This window comes from Felis catus, chromosome B4 (assembly GCF_018350175.1).
Source record: "Felis catus isolate Fca126 chromosome B4, F.catus_Fca126_mat1.0, whole genome shotgun sequence".
In the NCBI taxonomy this organism is placed as follows: Eukaryota; Metazoa; Chordata; class Mammalia; order Carnivora; family Felidae; genus Felis; species Felis catus.
Genome location: NC_058374.1, coordinates 103,756,808 through 103,773,922, shown reverse-complemented (window position 1 = coordinate 103,773,922; position 17,115 = coordinate 103,756,808). Strand labels below are relative to the sequence as shown.

General features: G+C 35.1%; 1 protein-coding gene and 1 long non-coding RNA gene across 7 annotated transcripts in view; one reads left to right on the top strand and one right to left on the bottom strand.

Annotated features, from left to right (window-relative positions):
* PTPRQ (protein tyrosine phosphatase receptor type Q) overlaps positions 1–17,115 on the bottom strand; it is a 255,558-nt gene that overhangs the window by 43,187 nt on the left and 195,256 nt on the right. For all 3 annotated transcript variants that reach the window (XM_045062106.1, XM_045062108.1, XM_045062107.1), the window contains exons 50-52: positions 16,358–16,431; positions 6,353–6,452; positions 3,697–3,825 (exon numbers count right to left, since the gene is read on the bottom strand). In XM_045062106.1, coding sequence (XP_044918041.1) covers positions 3,697–3,825; positions 6,353–6,452; positions 16,358–16,431 — 303 coding nt within the window. The remainder of the gene's footprint in view (positions 1–3,696; positions 3,826–6,352; positions 6,453–16,357; positions 16,432–17,115) is intronic.
* Positions 1–17,115, top strand: part of LOC111561396 — a 166,661-nt gene that overhangs the window by 66,493 nt on the left and 83,053 nt on the right. The gene's annotated exons all lie outside the window — the stretch shown is intronic.

Sequence of the window (17,115 nt, the reverse complement as noted above, 5' to 3'; positions counted from 1 at the left end):
TGTTAGAATTTTAATTCCACTCATGATTGGGCCTTGAGTCTAATTAATGCACCATTACATTCACTCAAGTAAAACAGGCAAGATAATTAATATGGAATGATGCACACAATTGGGGGGGAACTTGGAAGAAATTGTCAATAAAATACTTGTGAACATTCTGGTGGGTTGTTTAATTTTAAGTGTTATAACCCTCTTGGAAAAGGAGTTTGTATTGCAGTGAAATTAGTTAAAGTAAGTCACAGGACCAGCTGGTCTCTGCAATCTTGAAGATTCAGGTCTGCTTCACCTGAATGTTTGCTGATCTTGCCAATATCTCCTCCGAGAAACTTTTCTCACCTTCACAGGTTAAATGGCTGTGTTTCAAAGGAGCCATCACAAAATGTTTTGTTCATTTGCTTACAAATAACAAACCCCGAGGGTCATTTTCTAATCTGGTAAATATGGAATAGATGAGCCCAAAATATTAGATACTCTTCCTAAGAAATACATCTAGCATCGTCTCAACTTAAATATAAAATGTGCATGAGGAAATGATATAATTATCATTCCAAATAGGAATTTAAAACATTATCTTGGCCTATCCTGAATGTTCTCATGGAGTTACAGAGTACTAAATCATATTTTGAGTTTCATTTTCCTTCACAAAGAAAAAGTATAATGTGCCAGAATTCTTCTTCAGATTCTTTGTGCAACAATGTAGAATATAACTAAATAATAAGAGTTTGCACATACAAAAATTACAGGATGAATCTCAACATATAAATACATATGCAGGCATGTATCATAAAATAAATACATATGCAGGCATGTGTCATAAAATAAATACTTTCTTAACTACAAAAAAGTCCTTGACAAGATTTAGTACGAGTATCATAATGACCTTTTGTCAACTAGATAATCCCTAAAATTAATATTTTGATTAGATATTCTTCTTTTATCATTTCTCTTATGGACATGTCAAGACATATGACACTGAGGAAAACTGCTTGTCCAGCCCAGCTAGAAGAGAGTGGGCAGGTTGGAGGGGAAAGACCACGTCTAAGCCAAAAGTAGAAACAGCATATGTTAGCTGGGTAGATTTAAAGGAAATCATCTAAGTTCTTTGCTGCAAATAACACAGACATATGACATAAGTTATTCAACAATTTACAAATGAACTCAAATGCTCTGATTCTTTAGTCTCAGAATACACTGTCTCCTTGGCTCTACTCTCATGACCTGTATGACTTTGAATAGATTTAGATCTTCCAGCACCTCAAAGACAAGTGAAGAGCTTTAGAGCTTCACAGAAGGACGGTCCCTTGTATATGTACACATGACTAATTATGGATTTGTTAGTTACCATTTTTTTAGACTTCATATCTAATGTATTAGTGATCTTATTAAATGAAAAACCTTCAATAAATAGTAAAGCTGGAGACAGATCTCTGTAATGAAGAGTTAATACTCAAACAACTTGCTAGCTATTTTAATAAATTTCTGCAATAAATCAAGCAAAGGATATTATTACGTGCCATTGAAATTACAAATAAGAATGTTTTATAGTCAGTAGTGCTAGAATCGTAACAAAAAATGAGAAAGGAAAAAGCACAGAAACTAAAGTTTCCAACTATGCTATTACTGGGGCAATATATGAATTTTCTATGTGCAAAAGTAAATAAAAATTATTTGAAATATACTTGAAAGACACTTCTACATCAATTTACAAATAAAGCCACATATATGTAAATAAACATGGGAACAGGAAAACAAATAATTAGGAGTCAAGGTTAAGTAAGGCGGCCCCTAATTTATAAAAACCCAATAATAAACAATCTATGCAGTCCTTATCCACCTTTCCCTTTAGCTGCCATGACAAACACTGTTAAGAAAAAAAAAATCCTACAGCGTTTAGATAATAGCTGTGTTCAGAAGTGCAGGAAAGGGCAAGCTGTAAAAACACACAGAGCTTAGGGGATCTAACCTCACCATAGCCTGCCTAGAATGGTAACCTTCTTCATCAAGAATACTTTAATACTGACTGACTTTTTTCACTTTATTATGTCATATCTCCTAAAGATCTACATCCTAAGGACTATTGGGAGATCAATGAAGATTCTTTTTAAAAAAGGCCCTAGAAGTGTTTAGATACTTAGAAGTTCACATTTTATTATGAACAGACTCAACTAAATTGTTTAAACAACTAAAATTAATTGCACTGAGAGAGTTGATGTTTTATCCCTGGTACTTTTGGGTGTAGAAGAGAATGAGGTCTGTAGAGGGGGCACAAAAATTTGAGAAAGTGGTACAGAAAGGGAGTTGGGGAAATACTATAGAAATTCAGTTGGCTCCAGAGGGAAAGGAGAAGAAATTTCTTTTTACCATGAAGGATGACCCTTTTAGCACCGAGATATAGCCTAATACTGGAATGCTCTATTACTCCTACGATGTGGCTTAACTTTGGCAGATTACCCTGAGGACCTCTTGATCTTTTATATGTAACATTTCTTATGTGGAAAACTATGTCCTAGGTAATATATAACCATCTTACACATGTTCTTTGGAGCACTATCCGTTTTGTTGCATCCATAGATACAACCTTTATTAGAATATAAACAAAGGTAAATACCTAAATATAAAGAAGTGAGTTTTTCTCTTTAACAAATCAGATTTCCTTCTAATTTAGTGATAATACTGAATAGCTTTCATCTTGCAGTATTTGGAAGGGCCCTGCTTATCACATGGCACTTCCCACTATAGCACATATTAGATATTTTTAGACATGCTGGAAATATTCTTTCAAAGTCAATCTATTTGGTAAAGACCGGCTTTGCTAAATGACAACTATAAACAATTCCTTTCTGAGCTCAAAAACTTTGATGACATATTTCAACAGTTAATAATAATTTTTTGAAGTACAGAAGTGTTGTGCATATACTTTGGAACAACTATAATGTGCTTACATACATCACAAAATATTGGATCTAAACTTGTTATAATAACCTGATGACAGTTTTTATTAAGAATTTGATGAATTATCTTAATAGACACATTTTTCAAATGTGCCAACATTTAGAATATTTTTAATGATTTTAAAAGGATTTAAAATACTCTAAAATTAAACACTTTAGTATTTCCAATACATACCGAAGGCACACTTTTCCTTCCAAAGGTAATTTTTACTTTGTATTTAATTTTTAAATACTAAGCGATTTAAAATATAAAGTGTTAATACACAAGTTGGACTTTTAATGTAATTTTACACTAAAAAAAAGAGCTATGAGAAAGGCTTTTATAAATATGATATAAATAGTATCAAGTAGTTACAAATTTATTTAAAACTGTGATTAAAAATATGGATACCTCTAGAAAACCCATAAAAAGAAATCATATGAAGTAAACTATTAAACATAATTTTAAAGGCTTAATGTGTAAAAATATTTGTTTCAGGGCAAAAAAAAAAAAAAAGAAAGAAAAAGAAAGCTTGGTTGAATATTATAGTCCAAGGTTCATATTGAACTCAAAGCATAAGGAAGATTAAGTGATTCTCCGAACACCAGTGAGAAGTGTGCAGAAGATGGAGGTCACCCTTTGAAAGAAGATCTCTATGACCTGTGTAAATAGGAGCCCCACAAACACTTCCAACAAGCATAGGTCAGAATAGGGTCATGGCTCCAGGCCCTCTGAACCACTGTTCGCCAAGAGGAGTGTGCTCACCGTGTTAATCTCTCGCCCTTCAGTTCCAGGTCTGCCACTGTGATGAGCTGATCCAGCTTGAATTTAGTGTCAATAATTTCTGCATCCCGAGGAGAATATGTGCCACCTTCTTTCTGCTTCTGTCGAATTCTAAAATAAGTATAGTAAAGTCCAAAAAGGAAGTATCATAGAAAATATGTAAACTTAGGTTTTGTTTTCTTTTTAAGATATTAGTCAAATAATTTCTTTGTTGGGTCATTTCTCTGAATATGTTGCAAATTTATACCTACTCAACTTCTTTTTCTTGCTTTAATTCCATAAACCTATTCTACCATATTCCTTTAACATGTTGCTTTGGTGAAATTTCAAATTTTGATGAGCATTAGTTGATCAAGGCTTTTGTCGTTGGCAAATTTAAAATATAGAGCAAATGAAACCAATGCTGTGTGCTTATTTTTCCTCTCTCTAGCTGTCTCACAGATTTGTCATAAAAAGAAAGTGTGCCAAAGTGGAAATAGCTCATTGCTATCATCACCAATACTAAAAGACAATGTCCCATTGTTTTTATATATGTGAAACATTTCTACATGCAGGGAAATGCATGGAAATATGTTTTGAATTGTCTCATTGGCTTTTTACACAAATATTGCAAAGCATATATTGTTATCTTTACATTTAGAAAACTCAGGTTCAAAAATAAAAGTCACATGAATCTGAGAATCTAATCAAGGCCCTATCATTTTACACCCTTTCCATGCTTATCCTTCTTTGACACAGTATGGTGTGTTACTAGTGATACTATTATATCTATCACATTTCAAACATTTTTTTATTATGTGTTATGTATTAAGGACGGTATAGAAAGTATAAAATATGGATCTTATGCTCAAGAACATTACAATTTAGTTGAGAGGCAAGATCTAAGTGTAGAAAAAGCATAAAAAGAAAAAATCCAAATTACAATTCATATGACAACTATTAGTATTGTTAGGAAGTAAAAAAGTGAGATTTGATTTGAATGCTCCAGAATGAGAAGGAGGAGGAAGCACATTTCTGGTTGATGGAACAAAAGCAGAGTTCTATAAAAGCCTAAGGAATGTTCTGGTGAGAACAGACCTAGTTGGCCAAAGAGAAGTATGTTGGGAATTTGTAGAGAGTAAGTAAGAGGGGAGTATTTTTTGCCCACATAAGGAGTTCATCCTGTAAGGAAATGAAAAATCAGAGATTTTAGAGCAAGGAAACAATATGAATATGACCAAGGCATGTCCCTGAGGGGTATGCCTTGGCCATATTCATATTGGAAGGAAGATATCTTATACAAATTATATGTCTCTAAAACTAGAATAATGACTTTCTCTCACCATCTTCTGGCTGACTCTGAGAACAGTATGCAGTGTAAGAAAAAATATTTTTTTTCAAGAGTTCTTCAAATTAGCCATCAAAATGATGATTTGACAGGTTCAAGGTGAAACAGATGATGGGCATTCAGAATACAGGACAACATTCTTCAGGTAAAATAAAAACAGGGCCTATTAAGCTACTTAGGAAATTAGTGTCATGGTTATTTTTGCAAATGTAAGGACCCTTTAACTCAGCAATCTACTTTATGGCTGGATTTTAGGACCATAGCTAAGATTTCCCCCTGAGGCCCTGCAAATGGCAAGGGAATTAGGAGGCTAATACTGAGAATTTAAAGGGGCCCTTGGAAGATGTAGCACAGACTCATTGGTAAAGTAAACAGGAAAAAGGGGCTCACCATGTAAGGAAGATGGACGTCTTTAAATGTCATGATCTCAAAAGAGATCATGTAAAAATGATCTCTTCTGTATAGTTTAAAAGTTAGATTTGATTAAAATATATTTCATTAAACCCATCATAGTTATAAATTATTTTTAAATATACAAAAGTCCTGACACCTTCTGCTTTTTTTGTTATCACTTTATTGTCTCTTAGTTTTAAACCTGCCTTTCTTTGCCCTGCTTTGTGATACTGAAGCTAGGTTCCACACCCTAATACATCCCCTTTGCCAGCCGGTGGGATGTTAAGCTTTGTCAATCGAGAATACTAGAGTGACCTTCAAGGCAAGAGGGACAGGGAGATACTTCCCTGGTGTGTTCCAGGTCTGAATTATCATTATTCATTGTGGAAGCCCAGCAGCCCACCTCTGTGAGTGCTAGCTGCCTCCTAAGTGCAGACTCTTCCCATTGGTAAATGATTCCAAGTAGCTCAGCCATCCACGTCATCCAGCAAGAGTGAGTTGTTTCTACAGACCAATTCCAGCCTGTCTACTCTCCATCAATGATCGTTAGCTTCAATAGAACAGCTCCAGCCCCTCCCTCTGTCATATTTCTCTGCCCACTGATAGGTGATAGGCTGTACGTGCCTGTGGTAGACATTCCATGTCAAACTTTCGAGTGAGACTTCTTCTAATTCTTAGTTCTTTTACTGTTCATTCTTCCTCAGCCTTGAGAGAGCAGCTGCTTTGTTGTACTTGCTATTTCTGGAGCCTTTAGAGTTCTTTTACCCCTTATGATAATTAACTATTTCTACAAGTTAGCAATTTTTTTTATTAAATATTCCCCATTCAAGTAACTATTGGGGCTTCTGTCTCCTGATTGGACTATGACTGAATAATGTCCATAAGCATCTTAGGAATGAGAGTACAAATAAATCTTACCTTGCAAATGCAAAAATAGCTGTTCCAAGAAGAATGATTGAAAGGATGCACAAAGTGACTGAAAGAATAATTTCTACAGTTCTTTCTGAAAGTCCTTCACCTGAAGAGCAAGAAGTATAACATTATTATTAATTATAATTATGAAATATTATTTGGGTCTCAAAACACAGAAAGATATTTTCTTGGAATGTTTCTCAAGAATGCTAATAAAGTAGGGGCGCCTGGGTGGCGCAGTCGGTTAAGCGTCCGACTTCAGCCAGGTCACGATCTCGCGGTCCGTGAGTTCAGGCCCCGCATCGAGCTCTGGGCTGATGGCTCAGAGCCTGGAGCCTGTTTTCAATTCTGTGTCTCCCTCTCTCTCTGCCCCTCTCCCGTTCATGCTCTGTCTCTCTCTGTCCCAAAAATAAATAAAAACGTTGAAAAAAAAAAAAAAAAAAGAATGCTAATAAAGTGTACAACTGTGTTTGTTCCACTTCTCCCAGATCTTCTAAATCTTGGACTCAGCCCTCGGACCTCTTCTTTTTTCTATCTAAATTTGCCACCTCAGTGAGCCCATTGCTGCCTCATGGTTTTAATTTTCATCTATATGATGATGACTACTTGGTTGCTATCTGTTGAACTCCAGACATGAATATGCAATTGCCAATATACATCTTTAGAAATGTAATTAAAATTTCAAAATCAATATTCAAAGCTGAACTCCTATAATTCCTTCCTTTCAACTGCAATCTTTCTACATCTTAGTTGATGGCAACCTCACTGATCTAGTTGCTCAGTCCAAAAACTTTGTAGTTATCCTTGACTCTTCCTCTCATAGAACATATCCACAATATCTGAGGAAATCTTGTTGCTTGTACCTTCAAAACACATACACTTTTCATTAAAAGAAATAAGGGGCTGGGGTGCTTGGGTGGCTCAGTTGGTTAAGCGTCTAACTTCAGCTCAGGCCATGATCTCATGGTTCGTGAGTGCAAGCCCTGCATCAGGCTCTGTGCTGATGGCTCAAGGCCTGGAGCCTGCTTTAGAGTCTGTGTCTACCTCTCTTTCTGCTGCTCCCTCCACTGGCACTCTGTCTCACTCTATCAAAAAAAAACATTAAAAAAAAAGAAATGAGGGGAAGTTGGAGAGGTAGTAATCCCAAAGTGTGGTTAGAAAACAAAAGGAATTTGGGACATCTAGTGGGGCAAGAAAGCTAAGAAGCTATCAAAGGCTAATGGTACGGAAAGAGTGAAAGATCATCTTGCATAAGTTCCTACTGGCCAAAGAAGAAACAATTTAAATTTTATAATGAATAAAAGCTGAAATTGGTGGAAATAGATTCAATATATAAAAATCCACAAGCTCTAATATTATTCAATGAAAGAGAAATAAAAAATATACAAAAATCTTTTAACTTGTAAACACTGGTTATAGCTAGACTACCATTTCCATACTTTAAAAGGAAAAATTAAGCATTTTACCCCTAACTTTCTCAGATGGACTGTATTTTATGAATTAAAAAAAAAGTTCTAGTTAAGGCAATAAGGCTCCTCTTTACAAGAGAGTTCAGTTTAATAAGTGTGGAAGGAATAATATAATTAGAAATTAGTTTTTCACTCCTAATAAAATAATTGATTTAGGTAACAATCATAAATGTATCCTTAATGAGTAGGAGGAAGGTTGTTAGGGAACTGGATATGAACAGGATGCTGAACTATCATCCTACAGACTATTTGCTAGTTATAACAAAGGGGAAAAATAACTTTCCAATGAAGGATCATGTTGTCACTACAACTAAACTCACTGATCAATTCTAACGTCATTGAAATGAGACAACCAGATATTATACACCTCCTGAAGAGAGGTATTTGAAATCTAGGCAGAAACACCTGCAAAATGTCCTTGCCAAAAATGTTAATTGTGAATATTCAAACTTTTAGATTTTATTTCTAATTTATAAGAAAGTAGAGGAAGGAGGAAAAAATTAAATCACACCAAGAGAAAGCAATCAGACAAATTCAGAATATGGGACCTCCTTTCGAGCAATCTATCTGGTTGCCTTAATGTGTCTGTGACATGGGGGAAAAAAGAGGAAGAAGAAAAAAGATTAAGAGACACAACAATAGAAAATAACGTATGAACCTCTTTTTGGATCCTGATTCAAACATAGTATGAGAAAAAAATCTGAGGATGATGTGAAAGTGCATATCGTATTATATAATATCAAGGATTTATCATTTTTTATTTAGCTGTGACAATATAATAGAAATATACTTATTAGGGAAACATAATAGTGGAACATCATGTTTTCTGTAATTTACTTTAAAATACTAAAAATTAAAAAGCAAATGCATAAATAAAACAAATATGACAAAATGTTAAAAATTATTACATTCAAATAGTGAGTATTTGGGGGTTCATTATACTGTTCAAAACTTTGTGTAGCTGTATTCATCTCTCATCCCCTTTGCTGCTTGTATTCTGAGCCAGATCAGCATCTTGTTTTGCATACATTATTGTATAGACACCTAACAAGCCTTCTTGTATCCATCCTTGTTCTCTTCCCATCTATTTTCAATATAGAAGGAATAGTAATCCTTTTAAACATTACCTTTCTACCTAAAATCCTCCTCGTCTCTCACAAGGAAAATCCACAGTCCTTCCAGTGGCCTCTGTGATCTGGTCCTTCCTTCATTAACTCCCTGATTCCCTGTTATCATTCTGACTTCCACTTCCATCTCCACCTTAACTCCACTGAAGCCAAACTGGTCTACTTACTGTTCTTGGAACATACCAGGTCAGAGGGTTTTTGCACCAGCTTACTCCTGTGCTTGGAAAGATATTTCCCTTGCATATCTGAGTACCCATTCATAAGCTTCAGAGGTTTGCTCAAATATCACCATCTCAAAGAAGCCTACACTGACCGCTTCCTTTGTACTGAATGGATGTGTCCCCCAAAATTCATATGTTGAAGCCCTAATCTCTCAGTGTGACTGTACTTGGAGTAAGGAAGTAATTAACATTAAATGAGGCCATAAGGGTTGGGCCCTAATCCAATAAACCTAGTGTTCTTATAAGAAAGGACACCAGAAAGCTAGCTCTCTCCCTCTGTGCGCATGTACTGGAGAAAAGCCATATGAAAACAACAAGAAGGAGGCCTCCTGCCAGCCAGGAAGAGAGCTCCCACCACATAACAAATTGATTGGAACTCAGTTCTTAGATTTCTAGTGTCTGTGAGAAAGATTTCTGTTGTTTAAGCCTATGGTATTTTGTTATGGTAGCCTAAGCAGACTAAGACATCATCGTATTTAAAATGGAAACTTACAACTTCCTCACTTCAGCCTTCCCCCTTCTATATCCTCTGTACTCTGTTCTACTTTTTCTTTTCTCCATTGCCCTCATCACACTTTAATATATCTTATAATACATTTATTTATTATCCTCATGGTTCATTATCTGTCCATAATGTAAAGTTCCCAAAGGACAGGAGTCTTTGTTTTATTCAAAACTGTATTCCAAGTTCTGAGACTAGTACCAGATACATAGTAAATGCTCAATAAATACTTGATAAATTTACTTACGAATATAAATATTGGTTTTGAAATAGATACTGAAAATTTTCAGTTTGAAGATCAGAATTGAACCAAATAAGAACATACAAGGTATTTATCATTTACTTTTAAGTAATTATTAATTATAATTATAACCAACTTTAAGTTATATGAGTTATAATTTATAATTTTACTGTAAAAAGTATTAAAGTTAAGTGACAAAATAAAATAGGTTAGCTATCTGTATAGTATGCAAGGATTAGTGTTTCACCTTTTTTCCCTGGACTGGTGCTTATAAAATGTTAACAACAGGAAAGGGTTCCTGTGGCTATTTTGCATGGTAGATTCGAATGAACACTGAATCTTACAAACAGTTACCAGAGTTTCATGGTCATCTAGCATCTCCAGCTAAGTTTAGGAGACTGTAAAGCAGCATGTAGCTCATAAAGTATTTTAGATACCTCTTTTTAATATATTAACATATGAATGGCTTGTTTTTATGAATTTTCACATTCTGACTCTAATTGAATATGCTTGGGAAAGGAAACATATGAAGATGAACAAAGAATAATCTGTATCAGGTAATACTGAATCACTGGTCCTCAGAACCCAGTGGGGGAAAAAAATGATTTCATAGACCACAAAGAAGTGTTTGAGATTGGATTACCATTTCAAAGCGCTAGCCAAGTGGAGTGAGGAAATGACATATAATGTATTAATAAACAATATGTAATCCTTTGGGCACATGTATTACAAATGTACTAGTAGGAAAGGACAAAGTGTACCATGGCTGTCCAGTACAAACTCTGATTCACTGCTATGCATATACCTACAGAACATTACTGCACAAAATGAAGGCACGTCTCCAGATCCTTCCACAGAAAATTGAATTCTTCACGTGAAAATATAAACATGATTCTTTTTGTAATAGGCAGAAGTCATTTCCTGACTAGACTTAAAATCCTACAAAAGTTCACCTTAAATTGTTTTATCTGCATAATAAAATGTACTGTTGTAAGTAAGCAATCATAATTATAAATCACTATTTTTCATAAGTATTTTTGATTGAAATTATCATTATTTATACTCAGCTGACAGATCTGACTTAAGCCAGTTTTATAACTCTAAGAAAAGCTTGAATTACATGAGTTCTAAAGCTCATAGGACATATCTTCCTCTTGATATAGAGGTATGTCATGTGAAAGATCTTAAAATTATTATTAATCTTAAAATAAATTCTTAGAATTTAAGTATAAGGATCTCTTCTTCTCTTTTGAACAGTACTAATCATCCAAGATATTCAAGAACTGCACAGACAATGTATTAAAAGTCACTCAGTTTCATAATTGAAGAGATGTAAGTTAAAATACCCAAGACATATTATTTTCATGCATAAATTTGGCAAAATATTAAAAGTAGATAATAAACAGTGGTTTCCAGGGTGTAGAGAAAAGTGATTTATTCCTTGTTTAAAAAAAACAAAAAGAATTTTTGTATCTTTATGTGCAAAAATAAAGCATACTCATGTGTGAATGCTAATCTCCAAAAGCTAACACAAGAAGATGAAAAGAAAACAGCTGGAAGTAATTAAAAATGTTGCAAAGAGAAAATGGCAAGGCAAGGACAGGAAGTCCATGGGAACAGAAAAAGCTCTAAGAGTAACGCAATTGCAACCCAATTGGACACTTAGAGATTTCCAGACACTGTATACAGCGGCTACAAGCACAGCACTGGCTTGAGTCCAGCTGCCTGGGTCTAAAGGCTGGCACTGTCATGTCCGACCTCTGTAACCTTGGGCGGGCAAGTTGCTTAAAAACCCATTTTCAGATTTCTTACCAATCAATTGAGGATACCTATAAATAGGAAGTTATGTTAATAGTTTTGTGAAGAATATGTGGGGTTATGCATAAAAACCCTCATAAAAGCCTTGGCATATAAATACACAATTATCTTTATTAATAAACATTTTGTATTCATTCATCCATTCATTCATCTGATTTAATCTTCCAGTTAGCTTATGAGGGAGGTATTATTATTCTCATTTTGGAATGAAGATTTCAGAAGTTAATTTGTTAAGTAACAGACCCAAGGTCACATAAATTTAATATATCCCTATACTGCCCAAAATATGTCTGACTGACTGCAAAGTTTATGAGGTTCAGCACCACATTACCAGTGCCTCGTTAACATCACAAACCTTTCTTCATTCCCCTGGTGTCTTGGGGACAAGTGATCCTTTTGCTGCAAAAAAAAAAAAATACATAGAGACTCCCTATTTCTGTTTCTAAGTGAGCATATTGGAACTTCTCATTGTTAGCACAGTAATTAAATGAGAAGTATTATGACAAAAGAAAACAATCATAGAGTGCCTTTGCCATGGGGTTTAAGGTTTCATCTTGTTCAGCTTTAATGAAGCCCTGTAAGGTGCAGAAAGGAGTGTCTGCTTTTTAAATCACAGGAATCTTCTATAATTAAACCTTGTAATCAAAACATTGCCTATGAGCAGTTTCCATAAACTGATGTGCCTAAAGAGGATTTTAAAAAAGAGTTTAAGGATTCTTATGAATTTTGTTAATAAAAATGTTAATGCTCAATGCTGAGTGAAATCAAAATCAAGTAAGTTGTAGGTATTTCTTTAGGATTAAAATAATGGCATATGTCATTTCCCTTGTTTGTTCCTACAGGCCATAAAGATTTCCCTAAGTACAAACTCCTCTTCCACACATTCATCCTTATTCAGCAAAGCCCTGCTTGGCCCCTTTTCATTTGTACTTTTGTTAACCCTTTTCACTAAACTTAAACCTTTTAGTTCATCAGTCTGTGGTGATTCTTTTGCCCCTAATTTTAACTTCCAAATAATTGTATCTCTAAGAGGCGCAACCACTATCAAATATGACAGAAATGTTTACTCTGCACTAACTTAAAAAGACAGCCTTGTGAAGGCTTTTAAATCCCGAAGGATTTACTGATAGGTAACTTAGCCTGGAGATCATTGCCTGTGCTACGCTCAATACTGGGGAACAAATGTGTATCCACTGGTAGTTTGATGACCTAGATGGTACCTTCACTTCTTTCACTGAAGTCTGAGATCACATCCACACATAAGTCCTCAGCAGACTTGTTAGGAATGTTGGGAGCCTCTAACCTGTTGTAAATGGTATCATCTATTCCAATCCATGGTATATTTGAGAGAAACAAGGACACAAACATCCTTTGTAATCTTATGATGACGGCAGGGTATTATACCAATGCATTTTACTATTTGCTTGCTCCCATTCTCACAGGCACAAAACTATTCTTGCCATTGACCACTGTAGGAATGGTCAAATTTATTTCCTTTTTGAGTCCTTCTACTATATCTTCCTTGGCAATGTTCTTTTTCCAAAAACTCTTATGACTCCATGGCCTTTTATTAGTGTCAAATCACGGACAAGATCCATTTCTGGAGGGTGCTCTTTGGTGCCTGACCCATCAGGGTTAATCTGATATCCACAGAACCCCAAGATCCAATAGCCAGATAAAATGTGAGGGCAGAAATTGATGGTAGTAAATCCATTAACCAGCCAAATGACTGGGCTACTTGTCTAGACATTGAGGAATTCTGCTCTAATGATACACTCCATACTTCAAATCTGAACATCTCCTTTCACCACAACTCAGTGTTGTACTCCTAGTCATCTTCTCCACTCCTGCTTGTTGCTCTTTTGCTAACTATAAATGACTATCTAGATAGTAGAACTCTATGTGTTCAACCCAGAATAAGCATAATATAAAGCCTAATACAAAGCCACTGTTTATCAGAAGAGAGTCCATGGGAGAAACTCTAAGGAGCAGCCTGTCCTTATGTCTCTGGTCTATAAATAATATATGCACTTTGTAAAATTTGAGCATAGATGCATGGAACACCCAATGGTTTTCTACCTTATACGTCCGATCTATGTTTCAGCAGTGCTTCCTTCGCTAACCTTGCCAGGCTCCTGTGCTCTGCCTTCTGTTCCATATCTTACATTCCCTTTTGACTCCTGCTGTTACCAAGGCACACAAACATTTGCACCTGGATGACTTAGGGAGGAGACTGTCATGATTTCAAAGAACCAGAGAACTGATGGTATATTTCTGCTACCTTTTAGAATTAATGATTTTATTCCACTGCATTGGCTGTGAGAGAAAGGAAGAAAAAGAAGAGCATCACTGAGGAGCACCTTGAGACTACCTGCAGCCAAAGTACTAGATGAGGCCCAGCCTTGGCCGGAGGGAAGCCATTTGGCAGAATGTGAGGAATCGTATCCATGCACACCATGGTTTCTGAGACTTGACTTTCCCCCTTTTCATTCCGATTACCCTGGATGTCGTAACTTCGTCTCTCAGATAACTGACTGAATGTATCCTCACATCAATAATCTGCATGACACCAGCCATCTATGAGAGACAAGGTACATGACAAACTACAGAGCAAGGCAATTTCTTTAGTGCTCCTCCTACAAAATGTCATCTCCCTGAGACACATGAGCTATCCACTTTGTCTATGTCTTTTCTCTTCCATCAGTACACACACCAGGATCCCCATTTGGTGGTGGAAACAGTTTCTGAATGCTATATAACCTAACAAATTATGCTGATGCCATCAAGACATTTACTTCACTGTGGTGATGACAGGGTGTGATAAATTCACCTCTCCAATGAAGAAATACTCCACACAATTTCAAAACCACAGGCTTGTCAGCCAATTGTAAAATGATTTAATTACTTGGTAAATTAATCAAGCCATTCATTTCATGGAATTAGACAGGATAGCCAAAGAAATTCAAGTCATTCCTCTAAAAACATCTATAGAGCAAACCATGAGCCCTTTCTTTGTATCTTCAAGGTTCAAAATTGCCTTAACTAAGTAGAGGCTGTGGAAGCTGGCATTTTAGACAATTAATGTTCCATAACTGGATAAGAATTTCTAACTGAAAATGATGGGAAAAATCTAACTTCTTCCAGCCATAACTCGCACTGAAATCTGTTGTAGCTCGTATTATGTTATGGATCTGAATGACACACAGCGGTCCACATTCTCAGAGCTTAACACAGAGAAAATAGGGGTTGTGATGTACTTAGAGAAATCCTAAGGAAACAAGATCTCCTAAAAAAGTATATTTTAAAAATCGTTGATTATAACTGATCTGAAAAAAAGCTATTAAAATTTTTTTACTGTGAAATAGTAATATCTTTACATATGCTATTTTATTTAAATCTGAAGGGGGACTATCATCATCATTTTCTAAATAAGGAAACTAAGGTTTATAAAAGTTATTTTCTCAAGTAGCAGAGTCAAGATTTGAATCCAGGTCTAAATCCTGTATTTGTACTGCAATGGTTATGGGATCTGTGCTAGAATCCTGGCAGAGTCATTTAATTACATAATCTGAACTTTGGTTTCCTCATCTATATAATGGAGCTAAAATTAGTACTGAACAGCTTCTCTCAATCTCAGCACTACTGACATTATGCACTAAATAATTCTTTGCTGAGGGGGCTATGCTATGCAATATAGGATGTTCAGTAGCTTCCCTGGCCTCTCCCCACTAGATGCCAGTAGCTTGGACCCATAATTGTAACCACCAAAAGTGGCTACAGCCATTGCTACATATCCCCTGGAGAATAAAATCACTCTGGTTGAAAACTACTGATGTAAATTAAAAGACAGTCATGAAGAGTCCATCAGTTAGTACACACAAAGAGCCTACAAGATAATAATGGTGAAGAAGGAGGAGGAGAGGAGGTGAGGGGGAGGAGGAGTGGAGGAGAAGGAGGAGGAGGAGGAGGAGGAGGAGAAGGAGGAGGAGGAGGAGGAGGAGGAGGAGGAGGAGGAGGAGGAGAAGGAGGAGGAGAAGGAGAAGGAGGAGGAGGAGGAGAAGGAGGAGAAGGAGGAGGAGGAGGAGAAGGAGGAGGAGGAGGAGAAGGAGGAGGAGGAGGAGGAGGAGGAGGAGGAGGAGGCGAATACTTGCATTTGACTAAATTGTACTTATGTTTTATTCAGTCCTGATTACATGGATATAATAGAAAACAACTCATGAAAGACTTGGTTAGAAAGAAAATAAAATTTAAAATGGCTGGTAATTTTCTAGTTTTTAGGATTATTTCAAGAAAATTTCCATAAATCTTTTTCTTTTTTATTAAGTAAAAATGTTTTACATATAAGATTGTATATTAAACAATCAAGTAAATACTTGCTTAGTATAAGGTTAGTATACATCAGCATAGAAACAATACCATATTAAAATCTATGTCCAGATTTGAATAGATGGATCATACATCACTTAAAACAATATCACAAATGCTATTTTTTCCTTTGAAAGGCTAATTAACCTTGAAGTGAATTTATACTTGAGAAAATTAGTCATGGATTAATATATTCGCTAGTGAATGTTACAACTGTGATTAGCATGTTGAGATTATCAGTGAAATTAAATTACAAAATATATCTTACCTAAAGTCTTAACGGGATCAGAATAATCAGAATCAGTAAATTGTCCCATAACATTGGTGGCTCTAAATTTAAATCTATGAAATAAAAAAATTAAAAACCAACAATTTGCATGCTATATGATTTTCTTCTATGAATAATTTAACAAATAGCAATGAAAAATACACATTTTTATTCAAAAGAAAATGTATTTACAAGATGTAAACTTAGAAATCAATTGCCATCAGAGCAATATATCCTATCTTTATGGGAGATGAATAATTATCCTGCACACGAGAGAATGACTAAAAATTTGGTCAGACTCTTGAGCAGTCCCAGTAGCTTAATCAGATGAAGTAGATTACATTCCTCATAGATTGGTTTAGAATGAATTATTTCATGTCTGTGTGAAAGTGTATTACACAAACATACTTTATAGAGTACAATAACTTATCCTCAACAACCTTTGAAAATACCAGTGAACTAGATTTAGAATGGTCATATAGAATTTATTTTGTTCACATGTTAACAAATTAAGAAAAATGCTTCTTAATGCTGTGTGCCCAGCTGTATTTTTACTTTCTATGTTTTTATGACATAAAAAAAAGAAAATGGTACATAATGGGTGGTTCTAACAAATTCAGAGACAACTGAAATTTATCTTACTTAAAAACTATAGATATCCAGGCATTTTAAAATACAAAACAAACTTATGTTAAAGTTTATGTTAAAGTTTCACTTTACAATTTAATTTCTACTATTCTCAAATTTTTATGATTTTA